Source organism: Oratosquilla oratoria, chromosome 43 (genome assembly GCF_046742065.1).
Source record: "Oratosquilla oratoria isolate Oo_2021 chromosome 43, ASM4674206v1, whole genome shotgun sequence".
In the NCBI taxonomy this organism is placed as follows: domain Eukaryota; kingdom Metazoa; phylum Arthropoda; class Malacostraca; order Stomatopoda; family Squillidae; genus Oratosquilla; species Oratosquilla oratoria.
Window position 1 is genome coordinate 11,758,720 of NC_134819.1, and position 15,612 is coordinate 11,774,331.

A 15,612-nucleotide genomic window follows, 5' to 3' on the forward strand; every position below is an offset into this window, starting at 1 on the left:
ATTTGTTAATGGATAATAAAAATTTTACAATGATAGTTATCATTTAGTAAAGCAATCAATTAATCTGTTACCCCAGATCTCTTTTGAAGGTCATTCACAGCTCCCAGGTACACCAGTAACAGCCAGCACAATGTTTATCAGATAATTTTTTGGTGGAAGGAAAGCTGAGAGTGGAGGATAGGTGGAGAAAGAGGAAATGGACAGAAGTTAGTGGTGCTTAGAGTGAACTATTTAAATGAGAAGGAAAAGAGTACAAGGAGAAGCTGAGGGAAGTGAGGGAGGTGGTGAAAGATAGAGTAGAGGTAGGAGTGGAAGAAGAGTGGGTGTGTTTCATGGAGGGAGTGACAAGGTGTGCAACGATGGTGTATGGAACAGGGAGGATGGGAGGGAATAGAAGGAAGGTTATTGAGTGGTGGGATGATCAAGTGAAGAAGGTTGTACAAGAGAAGAGCCAATGATTCTGAGATTCGTTGCAAAGTAGGATGAAAGAAAAATATGAGAGGTACAAAGAAAGAAGAGAAGCAAAACATAAGATAAAGGAGGCAAAAAGGAGATAAAATTTAAAATGGGGGAGGGGTATGACAGAAATTTCTGAAAGTAATAAAAAGAGGTTTTGGAAGGAAGTTAGGAGAGGAAGGGGAGGCAAGTCAAGCAGAGAAGAAAAGGTAAGAAATGCAGATGGACAGATGTTGATGGAAGAAGTGGTAAGGGGAAGGTGGGCAAAATATTTTAGAGAACTGTTGAATGTGGATGCGGATAGGGAGGGATTAATGGTAACAGTGGGAGGTGCTAAGACAATGACAGTGATGGAAGAGGAAACTGGAGGAGAAAAAAGAAAAGATGAGGTACTAGTAGTTTTGAAAGTGATGCAAGTAGATGGATGGGTGTCATGCAGTGCCTAAAGAAGGGAGGTACAGTAATAGTGGACTGGCTAGTGAGACTGTTTAATGTGTGCCTTAGGAAGGGGTGCTACAGGATGGCTTGTTTAGTTCTGCATTACAAGGGAAAAGGGGACATATGTGATTGTAGTAGTTTTAGAGGGATCAGTTTGTTGAGTGTAGTTGGGAAGGCTTATGGGAGGGTTTTGAGAGGATTAGGAACAGAGGGAGTAATTGTTGAGGAACAGTGTGGGTTTAGGAAAGGTAATTGCGGATCAGATTTTTGTGGTTAGGCATATATGTGAGAAAGTGTTAGCAAAAAGTAAGGATGTTTTTTGGGCCTTTTATGGATTTGGGAAAGGCTTATGATAAGGTCAACAGGAAAGCACTGTGGGAGGTTTTGCAGATATATTGGACTGGGGAGGAAGCTGTTAAGGGCAGTCAAGAGCTTTTACAATAGTAGAGACTGTGTTGCAATTGGAAATGGAGAGAGCGAGTTGTTTGAGGTAAAGGTGGGGATGCATCAGGGATGTGAAATGTTGCCATGGCAGTTCATGGATGGGGTGGTGCAGGAGGTAAATACAAGGGTAAAGGGCAAGGGACTAGAGATGGTTAAAGAAAATGGAGGAAAGTGGGAGGTGAACCAGTTGTTTTTTGCTGATGACACTGTGCTAGTGACAGGATCAGAGGAGGGATTAAGACAGTGATGGAGTTTGGGAAGATATGTGATAGGAGAAAGTTGAAGGTGAATGTGGGTAAATGTAAGGTGATGAGATGTACAAGGGGAGAGGATGGCAGTGAGTTGGAAGTAAGACTTAAGGAGAGAGGCTGGAGGAAGTTGATAGTTTTAGGTACTTGGTAGGAATGGGAGGCGTGGAAGTAAATTTTAGATTAAGAGAAGCAAGTAAATGCTTTGGGGGATTAAAAAGTGTCATGAGAAATAGGCAGCTGGGAATGGATGGAAAGAGATTATATAAAGGGGTGATTGTATCGATGGCAATGTATGGAGTGGAGACTTGGAATTTAAGAGAGACAGAAAGGAAAAATTTAAATGTGTTCAAGATGAACTGTATGAGAAGTATGGCAGGAGTTACAAGGTTGGATAGTGTGAGAAATGAGACGAGGAGGAAAGCAGGGGTGGAAAAAGAGATGGGAGATAGTGCTGATAAAAGAGTATTGGGATGGTTTGGACACATGGAAAGAATGACTGAAGAAATATTAGTAAAAGAGGTGAAGGGAGAAGTGGATGGAGTGAAATGGGGCTTTGAGCAAGGAAGGGAGAAGTCAGAAAATAGGGGTCAGTGGAGAATGGCTGTGTATAGATGATACTATGATGCAAGGATGTGAAGGGCTTGGGGCTGGGGTAGCAGTGGTGAATGGTTATGTGCGAATGGTATTTGACGCAGTCTGAAGGGATTTCTATCCATCTTCTCTTTTTCTGCATGAGGAAATGGTGTGTGTGTGTGTGGGGGGGGTGCTGAATAACTGAAGTGGCCTTGCTGCATTGCTTCTGACCCAGGGCAGTGGGGCGGGATGCAGGGATGACCCGTCATTCAAGAGGAGCTAAGATGAGAGGGAAGAGAGGGTGGTGGATAGGAGTGAAATGGGCAGGTATGGGTATGGGCCTTTTGACTTGGATACCTCCCTTACAAAGGGGGAAAAGCCTTTGGTATATAGATTTCTTTCTTGATGTCCACTGTCAGATCTTTGACGCATGACCTGAAGGTCATACGAATATTAAAAGTTAGGCTTAGAATTTTAGGGTTCTATTCCAATGAAAGGGTTTGGTTTAAATTTTAATTTCACTATAAGGTATTTTCTTTATTCATGGTTGTCTGGGATGAGCAAAGCTATTGGTGATTTTTGGGGAGAGGCTTCCATTCTATTATTTCTAAGCCACTGCTCTAGTTTGTCCAAGTAGACTGGGGTGTTATTAGCTACCATTTTGTAGTTTCTATGCTGGGATATAAATGTCAGGTTATCTGTATACCCCATACTGAGATATTGACTGCATGTATTAATTGAACAGCAGCAGGCAGCCAATGCCTTAGGGAGTGTTTTGGGGCACCCCTATCACTAGAGCCACACATAATATCTATCTATACTAGAGTGCAATTTCTACTCCTAGAGGAATGATGCTACTTTTTGTACTCCAACTATACCACAGTTATGCCCCTCTTAAAACTATCCTGTAACACTTCTTTGAGTCTATTTTTTTTTCTTTTTCACCTCAGTCCCCTATGGTAGGGGAAGGAAAAGAATTCTGCCACCATGTTTCCGATGTGGATTGTAAAAGGCAGCTCAGTAGGACTGAGTGGTGGGACTAAATATCTTGCTCTCTGTACAATTATCCTACAAAAAAAAGTGAAGGTCTATGAGGGTCTGGGAGATTTCCAACCAGAAGCCTAAGATTTGGGTCATTCAATATACATGGGTGTGGTACAGATGAGAATAAAAGGGAAGAGATAAGCAGCATGTTTGTAAGATTTGTTGACATTAAAAGGGGAAGAGATAGTAAAATTTGTTGACATTAAGTGAAACTAAATTGGAAGAGAGAGGTGATTTTGAGATTGGGGGGATGCAGTGGGTAGGCTGTCATGAGTGAGGAGGGGGTGAGACAGGGAAGGGGTGGCAAAACTATAAGTGTGTGGTGGAATGGAAGAAAGTATCAAGGTTAATGTGGATGGAGGTGAAACTGGGATGGGAGATGTGGGTCTTTGTAAGTGCATATGGGTCTGGTAGTGAGAAGAGTGTAGAGGAAAAGAAGGCTTTTTGGATACATTTCAATTAGTGCTTAGAGAGTTTTGGTAGAAATGTCAATGTAGTAGTGTTGGGAGATCTCAATGCTAGAGTAGGGATGAACCAATATATGGAGTGGTTGAGAGGTTTGGAGTGCCAGGTAAGAATCATATTGGAGAGTTGATGGTGATGTGTTTAGAAAGCTGATGATAGCTAACAGTGTTCAGAAAGAAAGTCAAGCATTACACATAGGAAAGGGTGGTGGATAGAAGGGTGGTTGATAAGACATTTGTGTATTAATGTTACTATGTAGTGATATCCAAAGGAAGGATAGGAAGAGTTCTGGATGTCCATCTTTGTAGGTGGGGGAATGCCAGATAATTTTTTGGAGGAAGGAAAGCTGAGAGTGGAGGATAGGTAGAGAATGAAGAAAAGGGCAGAAGGCGGAGAGGTGGTTAGTGTAAAGGAGAAGGAAAAGAAATAGGAGTACCAGGGGAAGCTGAGAGAAGTGTGGGAGGTGATGAAGGATAGATTTGTTGTTGTTGTAGTTCCCTAGACTATCTGGCTGAGCAGTCATCTCCCTTAAGTGTATATTGTGTTGTTGGCATGCAAGACTGTGTACAATGTAGTCTTCCATAATGTGTTGTATAGTATGGGATGTTTAGCCCAGGCTTTGGGAAATACAAAATGAGTGGTGGCAGCAAGGTTATGCTGACAGCAGGGACCTTAAAAGCTTCTTTGTAGGCATAAAGAAATTTTTTGGACCAAAGCACACTGCTGCAGAGACACTTTTGGCAGCAGACAACAACATCCTCATGGAAGACAATGAGATCCAGAACCATTGGGTAGAACATTTCAACACCCTCCTGAACAGGAACTCATCAGCCCAACAAGACTTTCTCCGAAATGTGCCACATCCACCCCAACTATGGATGTCCCTATCACCAACATTTCAAGAATTTGATACAGCGTTAAAACAAATGCACCAAGGGAAGGCCATGTGACCGGACAACATTCCCACTGAACTTCTGATCCATGGAGGTTTAGTCCTGAAGATGTGTCTTCACTCCATCATACTAAAAGCATGGGAAGAAAAACAGGCCCCTAATGATTGGAAAGATGCACTCCTTGTCACCTTCTTCAAAACAGGAGATAGAAGAGAATGTGGAAATTATAGAGGGATATCAATGCTATCAATCAGGGAAGGTCTTGGCAAGGATCCTACTAAATAGATTACAAAACATAGCAGAAATATTCCTGCCAGAATCCCAGTGTGGTTTTTGCCCATCTAGAGGAACCATAGACATGATTTTCTGTGCTCGCCAACTACAGGAAAAATCAAAAGACCAGCAAAAACCCATATTCCTAATTTTCTATGACCTCGAAAAAGCATACAGCAGCGTACCAAGAACAGCCATGTGGTCTGTCTTCAATCACTTCGGAATCCCTGAGCCTTTTGTTGACATGCTCAAAGCTCTACATGATGGGATGACAGCTAAAGTAATCCACCAAAGCAACCTGTCAGCCCAGCCCCATTCCCAATCATATGTGGACTAAAACAAGGATGTTTAATGGTGCCTGTAGTGTTCTGTAGCCAACACGTGTAGTTACCCCAGTAAGACTCATGACCGTCGTGACCGCCGCGCACAGGATAAACTATAGTCACCCCTTAGAACATGCGTTCGACTAATTTTAACTAATATAAATAACAATGTTCATTATGGCAACTTCATTTATTTTGTAAATGAAATAAAACATATCCCTCTGCATCCTGTAAAGAGGATATTTATGTATTGTAAAAATATCTTAAATTATTGTATACTTAACGTAAGGAAGCCAGACTTTCGCCACCATTTTTGTACAAAGTATCATCGTCATTTTCAATAAACAGATCAGTCATGGGAGTGACTTTAAATATCCTAGCTTCTTTAAGGAAGAGTACCAAGCTGTTTGCACTGAACACGGCAGTGTTTATCCCAAGGGTGCATAAGGGTAAATATACCGCGGTGATCTTTTGATCTTACGGGTACATTCCGATGAGAACATTACCTGCCGTCAGTGCAGAGTGCGGAAGTGCTCATTCCAAATGTGCCCAAGGGAACCATACCACAGCAAACTAAATGGTGTGTTCTGACTCCCCACTATGAAAAACTTCCCATACCTTGTCCCTACTACTCATTCCAGGCTGGCCGCTTCCAACAAGGACGATTAGTAGTGGAGCCAACACTAGTGACACTACATGCCGACCCTTTTCTCTTCATACTTAGCTGCCATGCTATTTGAAGTACCCCACAACAACAGGGGTTGAGATAAAATACAGATTAGATGGAGGAATTTTCAAACTGGCCAGACTCAATCACGTCGTAACACCAATACCATCAATGTGACAGAACTACAGTATGCAGATGACAATGCTGCTGTAGCCCACACCCAAGCAAACTCCAAGAATCGGTGGATAATTTCCATGCTGCCTACACATGTTTTGGCCTAACAGTTAACAAGGCCAAAACTAAGATATTGGCCCAACCAAGACCAGGGGAAACTCCACCAGTAACTAACATCACCATGGATGGAACCACCATTGAATGCGTCAAACACTTCCCATACCTGGGAAGCATCCTTTCCACCCAGAGCACCTCCTCCAAAGAGATTGAAAACAGGTTACAAGCTGGCCACACTGCATATTGGAGACTATCCACCAGGGTGTTCAAGAACAAAGACCTAACCACCCATACAAAGGTGATGGTATATAACTCCATTATAGTATCTACCCTGTTATATGCATGTGAGACTTGGACCCTTTATAGTAGGGACCTCAAAAAACTGGAACAATTATACCAGAAAAAACTGAGAGCAATAATGAAAATCAAATGGAATGATTATGTGTCCAATACAGCAGTCCTTGAAAGAGCCAATGTCACCAGCATCGAGGCCATGATCATGAAACACTGCCTAAGACGGTCTGGCCATGTGGTGCGCATGGAGGACACAAGACTACCAAAGAAAATACTCTTCAGTGAGTTAAATACAGGTGATTGCCCTAGAGGCCACCCTATACTTTGATTTAAAGACCAACTCAAGAAATCCCTCAAGAAAGCTAATATAGACCCAAACACCTTTGAAGCTTCAGCGAGCAACAGGAATGAGTGGAGAAGAAAAATTAAAGTGGGCACGAACCTTTTTGAAGAGAATAGAAGGGCCAACCTGTTAGCTAAACGATAGCGATGGGCAGAAAGAACAAATCAACCACAATTCAGTGCGATCAATGCCTTCTATTATTCAGGGCACAAATTGGTCTTATGAGCCATAAGAAGGCTCACCACCCTAACAATAACTAACCTATTATGACCCCCTCTTCTATTCAACCTTCTATTGGGAAAAACCATGATATTTGGATATGAGTACATGCCAACGACGATGGGTATGGGGTGAAATGTTACATCCTGGACAGTTATCCAAGATGTGGTCATCCAGCCTCTTCTATTAACTTAGAAGGGCTGGATGGTGGCTGCACCGGAGTCAGGCCAGGTGGACTCTGTCCTCTTGAGGGAGAGAGAATTCAGAGGGATGGTTATCAGGGGTTCTGGCATGCAGCAATGTGTTGTCTTTCAGTTTGTTGATGAAGCAGTAACATGATTATAAATATGCTTCTGGAGGGTTGTGTCTGGTTATTGAGGAAGAGGAGAAGAGAGTATTTGTGTATGGTATAGGTAATTGGGTGTTGTTTTGATGTTTCTTGGCATGTGTGGGTGTTCTGCCATGTCATGTAGTGGGTGGGCTGTGTTTGTGGAGGCTGCAGTAAGTGTCTGGAGTGAACCAGGTGTGTAGTATTTCTGTGGCTCTGTCTGCATTATGGTGTGTGCATGTAATTGTTATACAAAGAGATTTGTATTTTTGGGGTGTGGATGCATTGTGAATGTGTAGATTAAAGTGTGAGGGATAGGGCAGTTCCCTGAGGTACTCCGTTTCTAAAGTTTTTGGCGTGCAATGACTGGCCAGCCATCTTTTGGTATTATTGTGCATCTCTGTGTTGTATATTTTGTTTGCAACATTGTGTCACAGGATTGCATTAAAAGCTTTACTAATGTCTAGTATTACAAGAAGTGTTCTGTGTGGGGGCTTATCTGAATTGACATGATCAAAAACTGTGTATAAGATCTACCTGAGGAGTATCTGTGTAGTGTAGTGGTTTAAAACCGTGTTGTGACTTAGCAAGGGGTATATGTGGTGTGACAAGTTGTAGTACGAGGCCTATGACCTTGGATGGGGTGCAGAGAAGTGTGATTGAGTGGTGTGATGCTGGAACTGTTGGGTTTTTGTTAGGTTTGGGGATTTTATTATTTTACCATGCTTAGAGATGTTGGGTATGGTGCTGTGTGACTAGCTGTAATTTGCAATGCTGGTGAGTATACCACATGGTACGAGGTATTTCAAGTGGATGTTACTTATGTTGTCAGGTCCACATGCAGATGAGTGCTTGAGGTTAAGGATAATATGCTTCATCTGGCTGACTATGAAGAGTGTGTAGTCTGGGTTTATGGGGAAGTCCTTCTTATCTAATGATGCATCAGTCATCAGGATGAGGGGTGAGATGGCATGTCTGTGCAAAATGATGTATGAATATGTTTGCTTGTTCTCTGTTTGAGATTAACCTGACTGTTGTAGAAGTCATTGCTGTGTGTGTGCGTTGTGTTCCTGTTGGATATTGCAAAGCTATTGAGTATCTTGTACACTTTTTTGGAGTTTGTTTCATAATTGTGTTAACAAAGTTTTACCAATCTAGTGTCTTTTGTTCATGCATTTTATTGTTGATCTCAGTGTCAAGAGCTTGTATTTGGTCCGTTATGTTCTGAGGGATAGGTGTGGAGGTACTGTGTTTAAGTGTGTCACCTTGTCTGATGAGACCTTGAATTTCTGGTGCAAAATTTGGGTTGTGATTTTCTCTTGCTTCTGGGGATGTATTTCTTGTCTGCATTTTGTTTGGTTGTATTAAAGGTGTGCATAGCAGTGTTGTCTGTGATTGGTGTTAGTGTTCAGTGTCTCAAAGTGTTGTTCTGTCTCATCAGTGAAAACTTCCCAGTTTGCTCTTTTAAAATTGGTGTTTGTGTGTCTGTGGCCAGCTGGGGTGTACAGCGAGTCCTCTTTATATGTTACATATGCGTTCCTGAAAACCTTACTGCAAATTGAAATTACCGTATACCGAACCCAAGTTTTGATTTATGGCAGATGTACCTTCTCCCTGCTCATTCTTCTTCAAAATATCTAATTTTACCTCCAAAACACGAGTGGATACTGTATCTGTGAATTTTTCTTACCGTAAATAGAATCGAGGGTAGTAATCATCAAATACCGTAACTGTGAATTTACCGGATAAAGAATGATCGTATAAGGAGGACTCACTGTATCATGTTTTGGTGGTGAAGATGATTGGAAGGTGGTTGGATCCAAGGGGTCCTACCATCTTCCAAGTAAATGTTGGGGGAACAGAAGGTGATGTATGGAGATGTAGAGGGGTTGATGGGGGATATGTGTGTGATTATGGGTGTTGTTCATGATCAAGTTTTAAAATTGGTGTTGTGTGTCTGTGGCCAACTGGGGTGTATCATGTTTTGGTGGTGTGGTGCAGATGATTGGAAGGTGGTTGGATCCAGGGGGTCCTTCCATCTCCCAAGAACATGTTGGGGGAACAGAAGGTGATGTATGGAGGTGTAGAGGGCTTGATGGGGGATATGTGTGTGATAATGGGTGTTATTCATGATCAAGTTTTTTGAAATTCATTAACAAAAGTGGATCATGAAAAGGATCTCAGTAATGGATCTCTAATGATCTCAAATCATCTAAACACTGTATTTCCGGCTTGGAGAAAGCAAACAAATTAGTAGGACTGATTGTATGATCTTTTGATTTTAAAAGTCCATCTGTCATTAACAAGCAATATAAATTGTTAGTTCATCCACAAAACAGATTCTAAATATCAGAAATAAATCATATGAAAATTGACTAAAAAAAAGTATTTACTCAGGGGTGATTTGATACAGGTCTTTAAGGTTCTAAAGGGAATTGACAATATCAACAGTGCTAAAATTTACACAATGAATGTGAATCAGACAGGAAATAATGGTCTCAAACTGTTAGGAAGTAGATGCAGATAGCCTTGGAGCATATGTGAGCCTAGTTTGCTGCTCCTTGCTTTCTTGCCTCCCCAACCCCTTTTGTTCTCTTGCAAGCAGATCGCCTGGAGACACAACTTGAAACACAAGTCATCACCTCCCTTGCTGTCTTGTCCCCCACTGGCACTCAACATTTCACTGTTAAATAAAACTATCTCCACCAGAGTTTGCCTTCAACTAACCTAACTGGCTGCCCAACCTGGGGCAGAATACCAGCCTAACATTTGATGGCCCAACATGGGACATAGACCACCGGCCTAACAGTGACCAATACGGTTTCTCCTAGTTTGCATGAGGGGATGAAGAGGGAAGGTCACTATGGAAATGAAGTGGGTGTACCTGCTGTGGATGTGATTCTTGTTGCAATATTTCTGACAGGGGAAAGGGATGACCCTTTATCCACAAGGAGCTAAGATGAAAGAGAAATAGGTAGCAGATTAAAGTGGGTTGGATAGAGATAGTTGTATGTCTTAGCTGGCTATCTCCCTTATAAGGGGGAAGAAGCTTATTGGTATAGAGTACATAAAGAATTAAAAGACATACTACTTTTGAGAAACAATACAATTACTTTTCTTTTTCTTAATGAAGATTCCAGTGATGATTGTGAATGAACATAAACTTACTATGCAATAAGCAGATGACAATCCTGGGGCTCCTGTGACTGGAGGAGGTGGGGGCATCTAGAAAACATGATATCAACAGTCACTATTTACATCATCCTCTACCTAATCAAGATATTGGTTTATTACAACTACTAATATGACATCACACTCAATGCATAACAGAGTCTGGGAGGACCAGGGCTGTGGAGTCAGAACACAAAACCTCTGACTCCGACTCCTCTATTTTTAGCACCTCCGACACCGATTCTGACTCCTCTCTTTGTAATTAAATAATTATGGCTTACATATCTCATAAAGCCTATGCATGCACTCCTAACTTGAGTGGACCTTTATCATTATAAATGGTTTATATCACAGAATAAGGATATGTGGCTTTTCAATATCATCCCTATTCATTCTTTAATATTTTCTAACAGAATTATGAGACATTTTTGAAAGTGTATAGAAGAAAAAGCAACAGAAAAAAAAATGCTATAATGTAAGGATTTTTACAAGTGTATCTTTACAAATAAGAAATAAGTACAAAACAAAAATAAAATTACTTTATAACAGAAGTTGAAATATAATCTTTTATAAGATGTAAAAGACAATGAAAACAGAAATTCTACAAGATTTTTTTTACATATATAGATATAGGTCTGTAATTCAAAATAACTACAAAAAATAATAAAAAAGCTGATGAATTTCTTTACATGAAATAGTAAATCTTTAAAGGAATAGTGAATATACAGTAGAAAAAAATAAAAATAAAATTCTATAATGTAAGACATACAAAAAATTTAAAAATCCTTGTAATAAAATTTAATTATGGTTTGATAAAGAAATAAGGAATGCCCTAAGAAATGAGAATAAAACAAAAGTTAAGGATTTACTTAAACTAATCACACTGTTCTTAAAAATAGAATGGCTTCTGCCAAGTTCTCCTTTATTGAAGCCCTCGAATCAGATTTGATTATCTTTAGAGCAGGAACAGTCTTTCAACATGACTTGGGTGGGTGGTATTGCTGTTAAAGTTCTTGCTACATCATGGATAATCTCTGGATAAAGTGAGATGGCTTCCTTTATAGTAAGTTTCGATGATTGGTCATACTGTTCCACATCTTTTAAGGCACTAAGAACATCTTGCCAAAATTTTCTTTTTAGAACATTTACTGGTTGTATTGTATTTTGCTGTACAATCACTTGCTGTTGCTTCACCTTTTTGTCCAAAACAACTTCAAAATCTAATTCTTCATTTGATTCATAAGAGATTCCTTCAAGTTCTAAGTTACTGATATTGTGAGCATCATCTTTAGTTTCAGCTTCAGGTGGTTTCTTAGGTCTTTTCATGTGACATGCTAGTTCAACCAGTGCTTGTTTTCCTAGATCAGTTTGCTCACTGCTTAGTAGGATTCGGTTCATTGGGTCAATGTAAATACCAGCTATTAAAAATTTGTTGTCCATTAAGAGAGACTCTTCTTTTCATTGAAAGAACAATCTCATCAGCAATTATTCATCCTTTTTTGTTCAGGCTAAATATCAACTTTTTCCACTCCAACAAGAACCCACCAGAGGTTAATTCCTCAGAGTGCAAATTCTTGGTAATCACATAAGGCTGATAAAGCAGACTTTCTAGTTCTTGTACTAGTGCTCACTGGTTTTCAGTTAGTGAAACATTCTGGTTATCTAGATCATCCAGGAAATTTTTTGTTCAAGTAAGTATTTGATCATCAAATAGGTGCTACCCCAGCATGCTGCTTGATCTAAAAAAGCCCCTTTTCCAGCTCATCTCATGAGAATAGCATTAGTTTTTGGTGTTCTGGCTGCAACTGCTACTTGCTTCAGCTTTCCACTAAGAGTAGCTGCATGTTGATCCTTCAATCCATCTCTTATTGCTAGTTGCAGTAAATGTACATCGCAATGCATATGTTGAATTGTAAATAATCCTGCTACTTCTTCAACAATATTATCTAAAACAATACAGTTATCCTCTGGCTTTCAGTTAGTTCTGTTGAGGTTTCAGGAATGTTCTCTTTATCATCACATGTTTTTGTACTTTCTTCAGTTGCTTTATTCATTTTCTCAATTGTGCTCAGCATATTTGAAGCGTTATCAGTTACAATACATAGAACTTGCTCTTTTTTAATTTCAAAATCTTCTGATACCTCTTCCACCAACTTATGAAGATATTCACGTGTGATGTGCCTGAGTATCTTTTACTCCCAATGTCTGTGTCACTACCCTATCATTCTTGTCAACAAACCTTATGTTAATGGCAAAATAGTTGACTCTGTGGCATGTGCATGCATCCATTTTTATATAGACAAAGCATCCCTTTAGACTTTTTCTAAGTTTGTCTTTCTTATTCTTAGCCTCTTCAATTACAAGTCTCCTTATACTCTCTCTATCCAGTGAAACTCCAACTTTTCTAGCCATTTCTCCATTTAAACCGAGAAAGGCTGGTTGTGAGAAAAATTATATAGGTACACTATTTTTCACCACCATTTCAATGATGTAACTCTTAAACCTCTGTGATGTCATTGTTATGGTAACTTTATCAGTAGTAAAGAAAGTTGATATTTGGGATTGTCTTCCAGAAGATTTCTCATCCTTCTTAGCTGAAGTAGATGGAGTGCTTACATTTCTGTTTTCTTTATCTTTCCTATTTACATATTCTAGCTCCTTAGCATCTTTTCAGGTTTGATGCTCTTGAAGGAACACTTTTTCCAGAACCAGTGAAATTACTGATTTTCGATTCACATAATTTTTCACCATCATTGTCATCTATCATACACTGATACAAATAATATTTTCCATCTGCTGTGACTGTAAAATATTCAAAGACTGCTGACTTTGTTGGAATTTTTTTTGCCATTCTAGTATTTGGGAAGGGAATTTATGATCTTAACTTCAGTAACTTTTTAAATGTGAAAAATGAAATATTTCCTGGGAAAAAAAAAAAAAAAAAAAAAAATTAAAACATGTGATATATCTTGTACTATCAGCAATATGCCAAGAAAATATAGTGTCCCCTTAAATCTAACTGCCGGTATATCTCATTTTCTCAATTTCATGCCTTAAGTCAAGAAGAAATGGATTCCATGTGTCAAATTAGAGGGACTTTATACAATTATCGAACCCATCATTATCAAAAGTACATGTATATAATTTTGAGGAAAAATGAGTTCATAGTAAAACTATGGGGAGCCTATTGTTTTGTCTTGGTAATTAATCACTTTTCTGTTACAAAGTGTAAATCTAAATGGAGTCGGTGCTGGGGACCATTCAGTGTGCGTGTGTGTGTGTATATATATATATATATATAATATATGTATATATATATATATAATATATATGTATATATATATATATAAATATATATATAGTGAGAGATAGAGAGAGAGAGAGAGAGAAAGAGAGGGAGAAGGGCATGAAATAAATGAGAAAGTAAAAAAAAAAAAAAAAAAAAAAAAAATAATAATAATAGGTGAAGCTGAGAAAGGTGTGGGCTGCATTGAAAGATAAAAAGGAAATGGGAGCATAGGAAGAATGGTATATTTCAAGGAAGAAATGTCAAAGCATACAAAGATAATGTGTGCAATGAGATGGAAGGGAACAGAAGGAGAGGCAATGAGTGGTGGAATAATAGAGTAAAGGCAGTGATGGCAGAAATGAAGTGGGCATATGGCTGCAAAGAAGAAATGGTGAAGCATAAGAAGAGAGTGGAACCAATTGTAAGGTGAGAGGCCAAAATACAAGATACAAAGTGGCATAGGTTTTTGACAGAGAGCTGTGAAAAAAATAAAAAGAAAAGGTTTAGGAGGGAAGTGAGAGAAATGAGGGGAGGCAAGTTACGTAGAGTGGAGAGGGTCAACCAATCGATCAATCTACCTATTGCCTCAGGTTTCTGCAGAACACCCACAACTCCCAGGTAACAGCAATACCCACTGGATTGACCTTCAAGTAGCTCAAAGAAGAAATATTACATTCTTGTCTATGTAAAGCTAGAGTAGGGCAATGTAGGAAGAGGTGTTCAATGTATTCTGTGTGGTGACTGCACCTAGGACAATTTGCTTCTGTGGTTATACCTATTCTGTGTTGGTACTGTGTTTCATATGAAACTTGCAGGGACCAATGATGGGTGCTTGCAATAGGTAGTTTTGTGGCCTGATGTTCAGTAGAATCATCTCCTTACTGCCCATATTCAAAACCCTTAAACACCTTTAACTATCTGGAGGTACAACCCCAAGTGGCTGACACTTGGTCACTTACCTAGTATTAGGATCTCTTCTCTACCAACTTAGTGTACACTCAAACTTTGATTTAAGAGGTTAATGGGGGCATTAACTTGTCCCTTACTTGAAAACATCAATTATTGCACATATAAAGATAATCTTATATGATGTGATGATTTTTTCACTTGTCTTATCTAAATGATTATGAATATAATCTTACAGATAAAGTATAAAGAATTATATATCAATGTGCATTCAATTAATCAATCTGTAGCCCCTGCTTTTGCAGAAAACCCACAGCCTTCAGGTAACAGCAATGGACACCAGGTGGGTCCACAAGTCACCCAGGGAAGATACATTGTGTTATTGTCTAGGGACTGCTAGTGTGGGCCATTGTAGTATGAGGTGTTCTGTGTCCTCGGTGTGGTGGATGTATCTGAGGCAGTTAGAATCTGTGGCCAGGGCTATTCTGTGTTGGTACTGTTTCAATGCTGGGTGGTGTCCAAAATGCAATGGTGCTTCTGTGGTTCTTATCACATGTGACCTTTTTTTTTTTTTTTTTTGTGGGGATTATATCTGGGGGTTTGTCAGGGGAATATTGAGTTTGGTGGTTTTCTTGAAGTGTTTGTTTAGGCTGTTTAGTGATCTGAGTGTGTATATGTTTTTGTGTGGTGCTGCAGTGTCCAGTTTACAAGCATATGTACCATGTATTGAGATAAGGAATGGAGGGCACTCCCCCAAGAAGGAAGGCAGACTTCCAAGATCCAACAATGATGCCAAATACACACATCACTCCTTAAGGTGGTGAGGCACTGAAAGGCCATCACATGGTCTCTGGAGCAGCCAGAGAGTCAATCATTTTCACTCTCCCTACATACTCCACTCCCCTCCATCCTCTTATCTTGGCTCCTCTTGGATGATGGGTCATCCCTGCATCTTGCCCACTGTCCTGGGTCAAAAGCAGTGTCGCAAGACACAACACATCCAC

At 39.7% G+C, this 15,612-nt stretch overlaps 1 protein-coding gene across 9 annotated transcripts in view; it reads right to left on the reverse strand.

The window, feature by feature from the left end:
* Smn (survival motor neuron) overlaps positions 1–15,612 on the reverse strand; it is a 71,974-nt gene that overhangs the window by 8,040 nt on the left and 48,322 nt on the right. For 8 of the 9 annotated variants that reach the window (XR_012966028.1, XM_076180098.1, XM_076180093.1 and 5 more), the window contains one exon: positions 10,411–10,467. The exons of the other annotated variant lie outside the window; for it this stretch is intronic. Coding sequence is in view for 7 of the 8 variants with exons in the window: in XM_076180098.1 (XP_076036213.1) it covers positions 10,411–10,467 (57 nt within the window). In the remaining variant the exon portion in view is untranslated. The remainder of the gene's footprint in view (positions 1–10,410; positions 10,468–15,612) is intronic. 9 annotated transcript variants of the gene reach the window in all.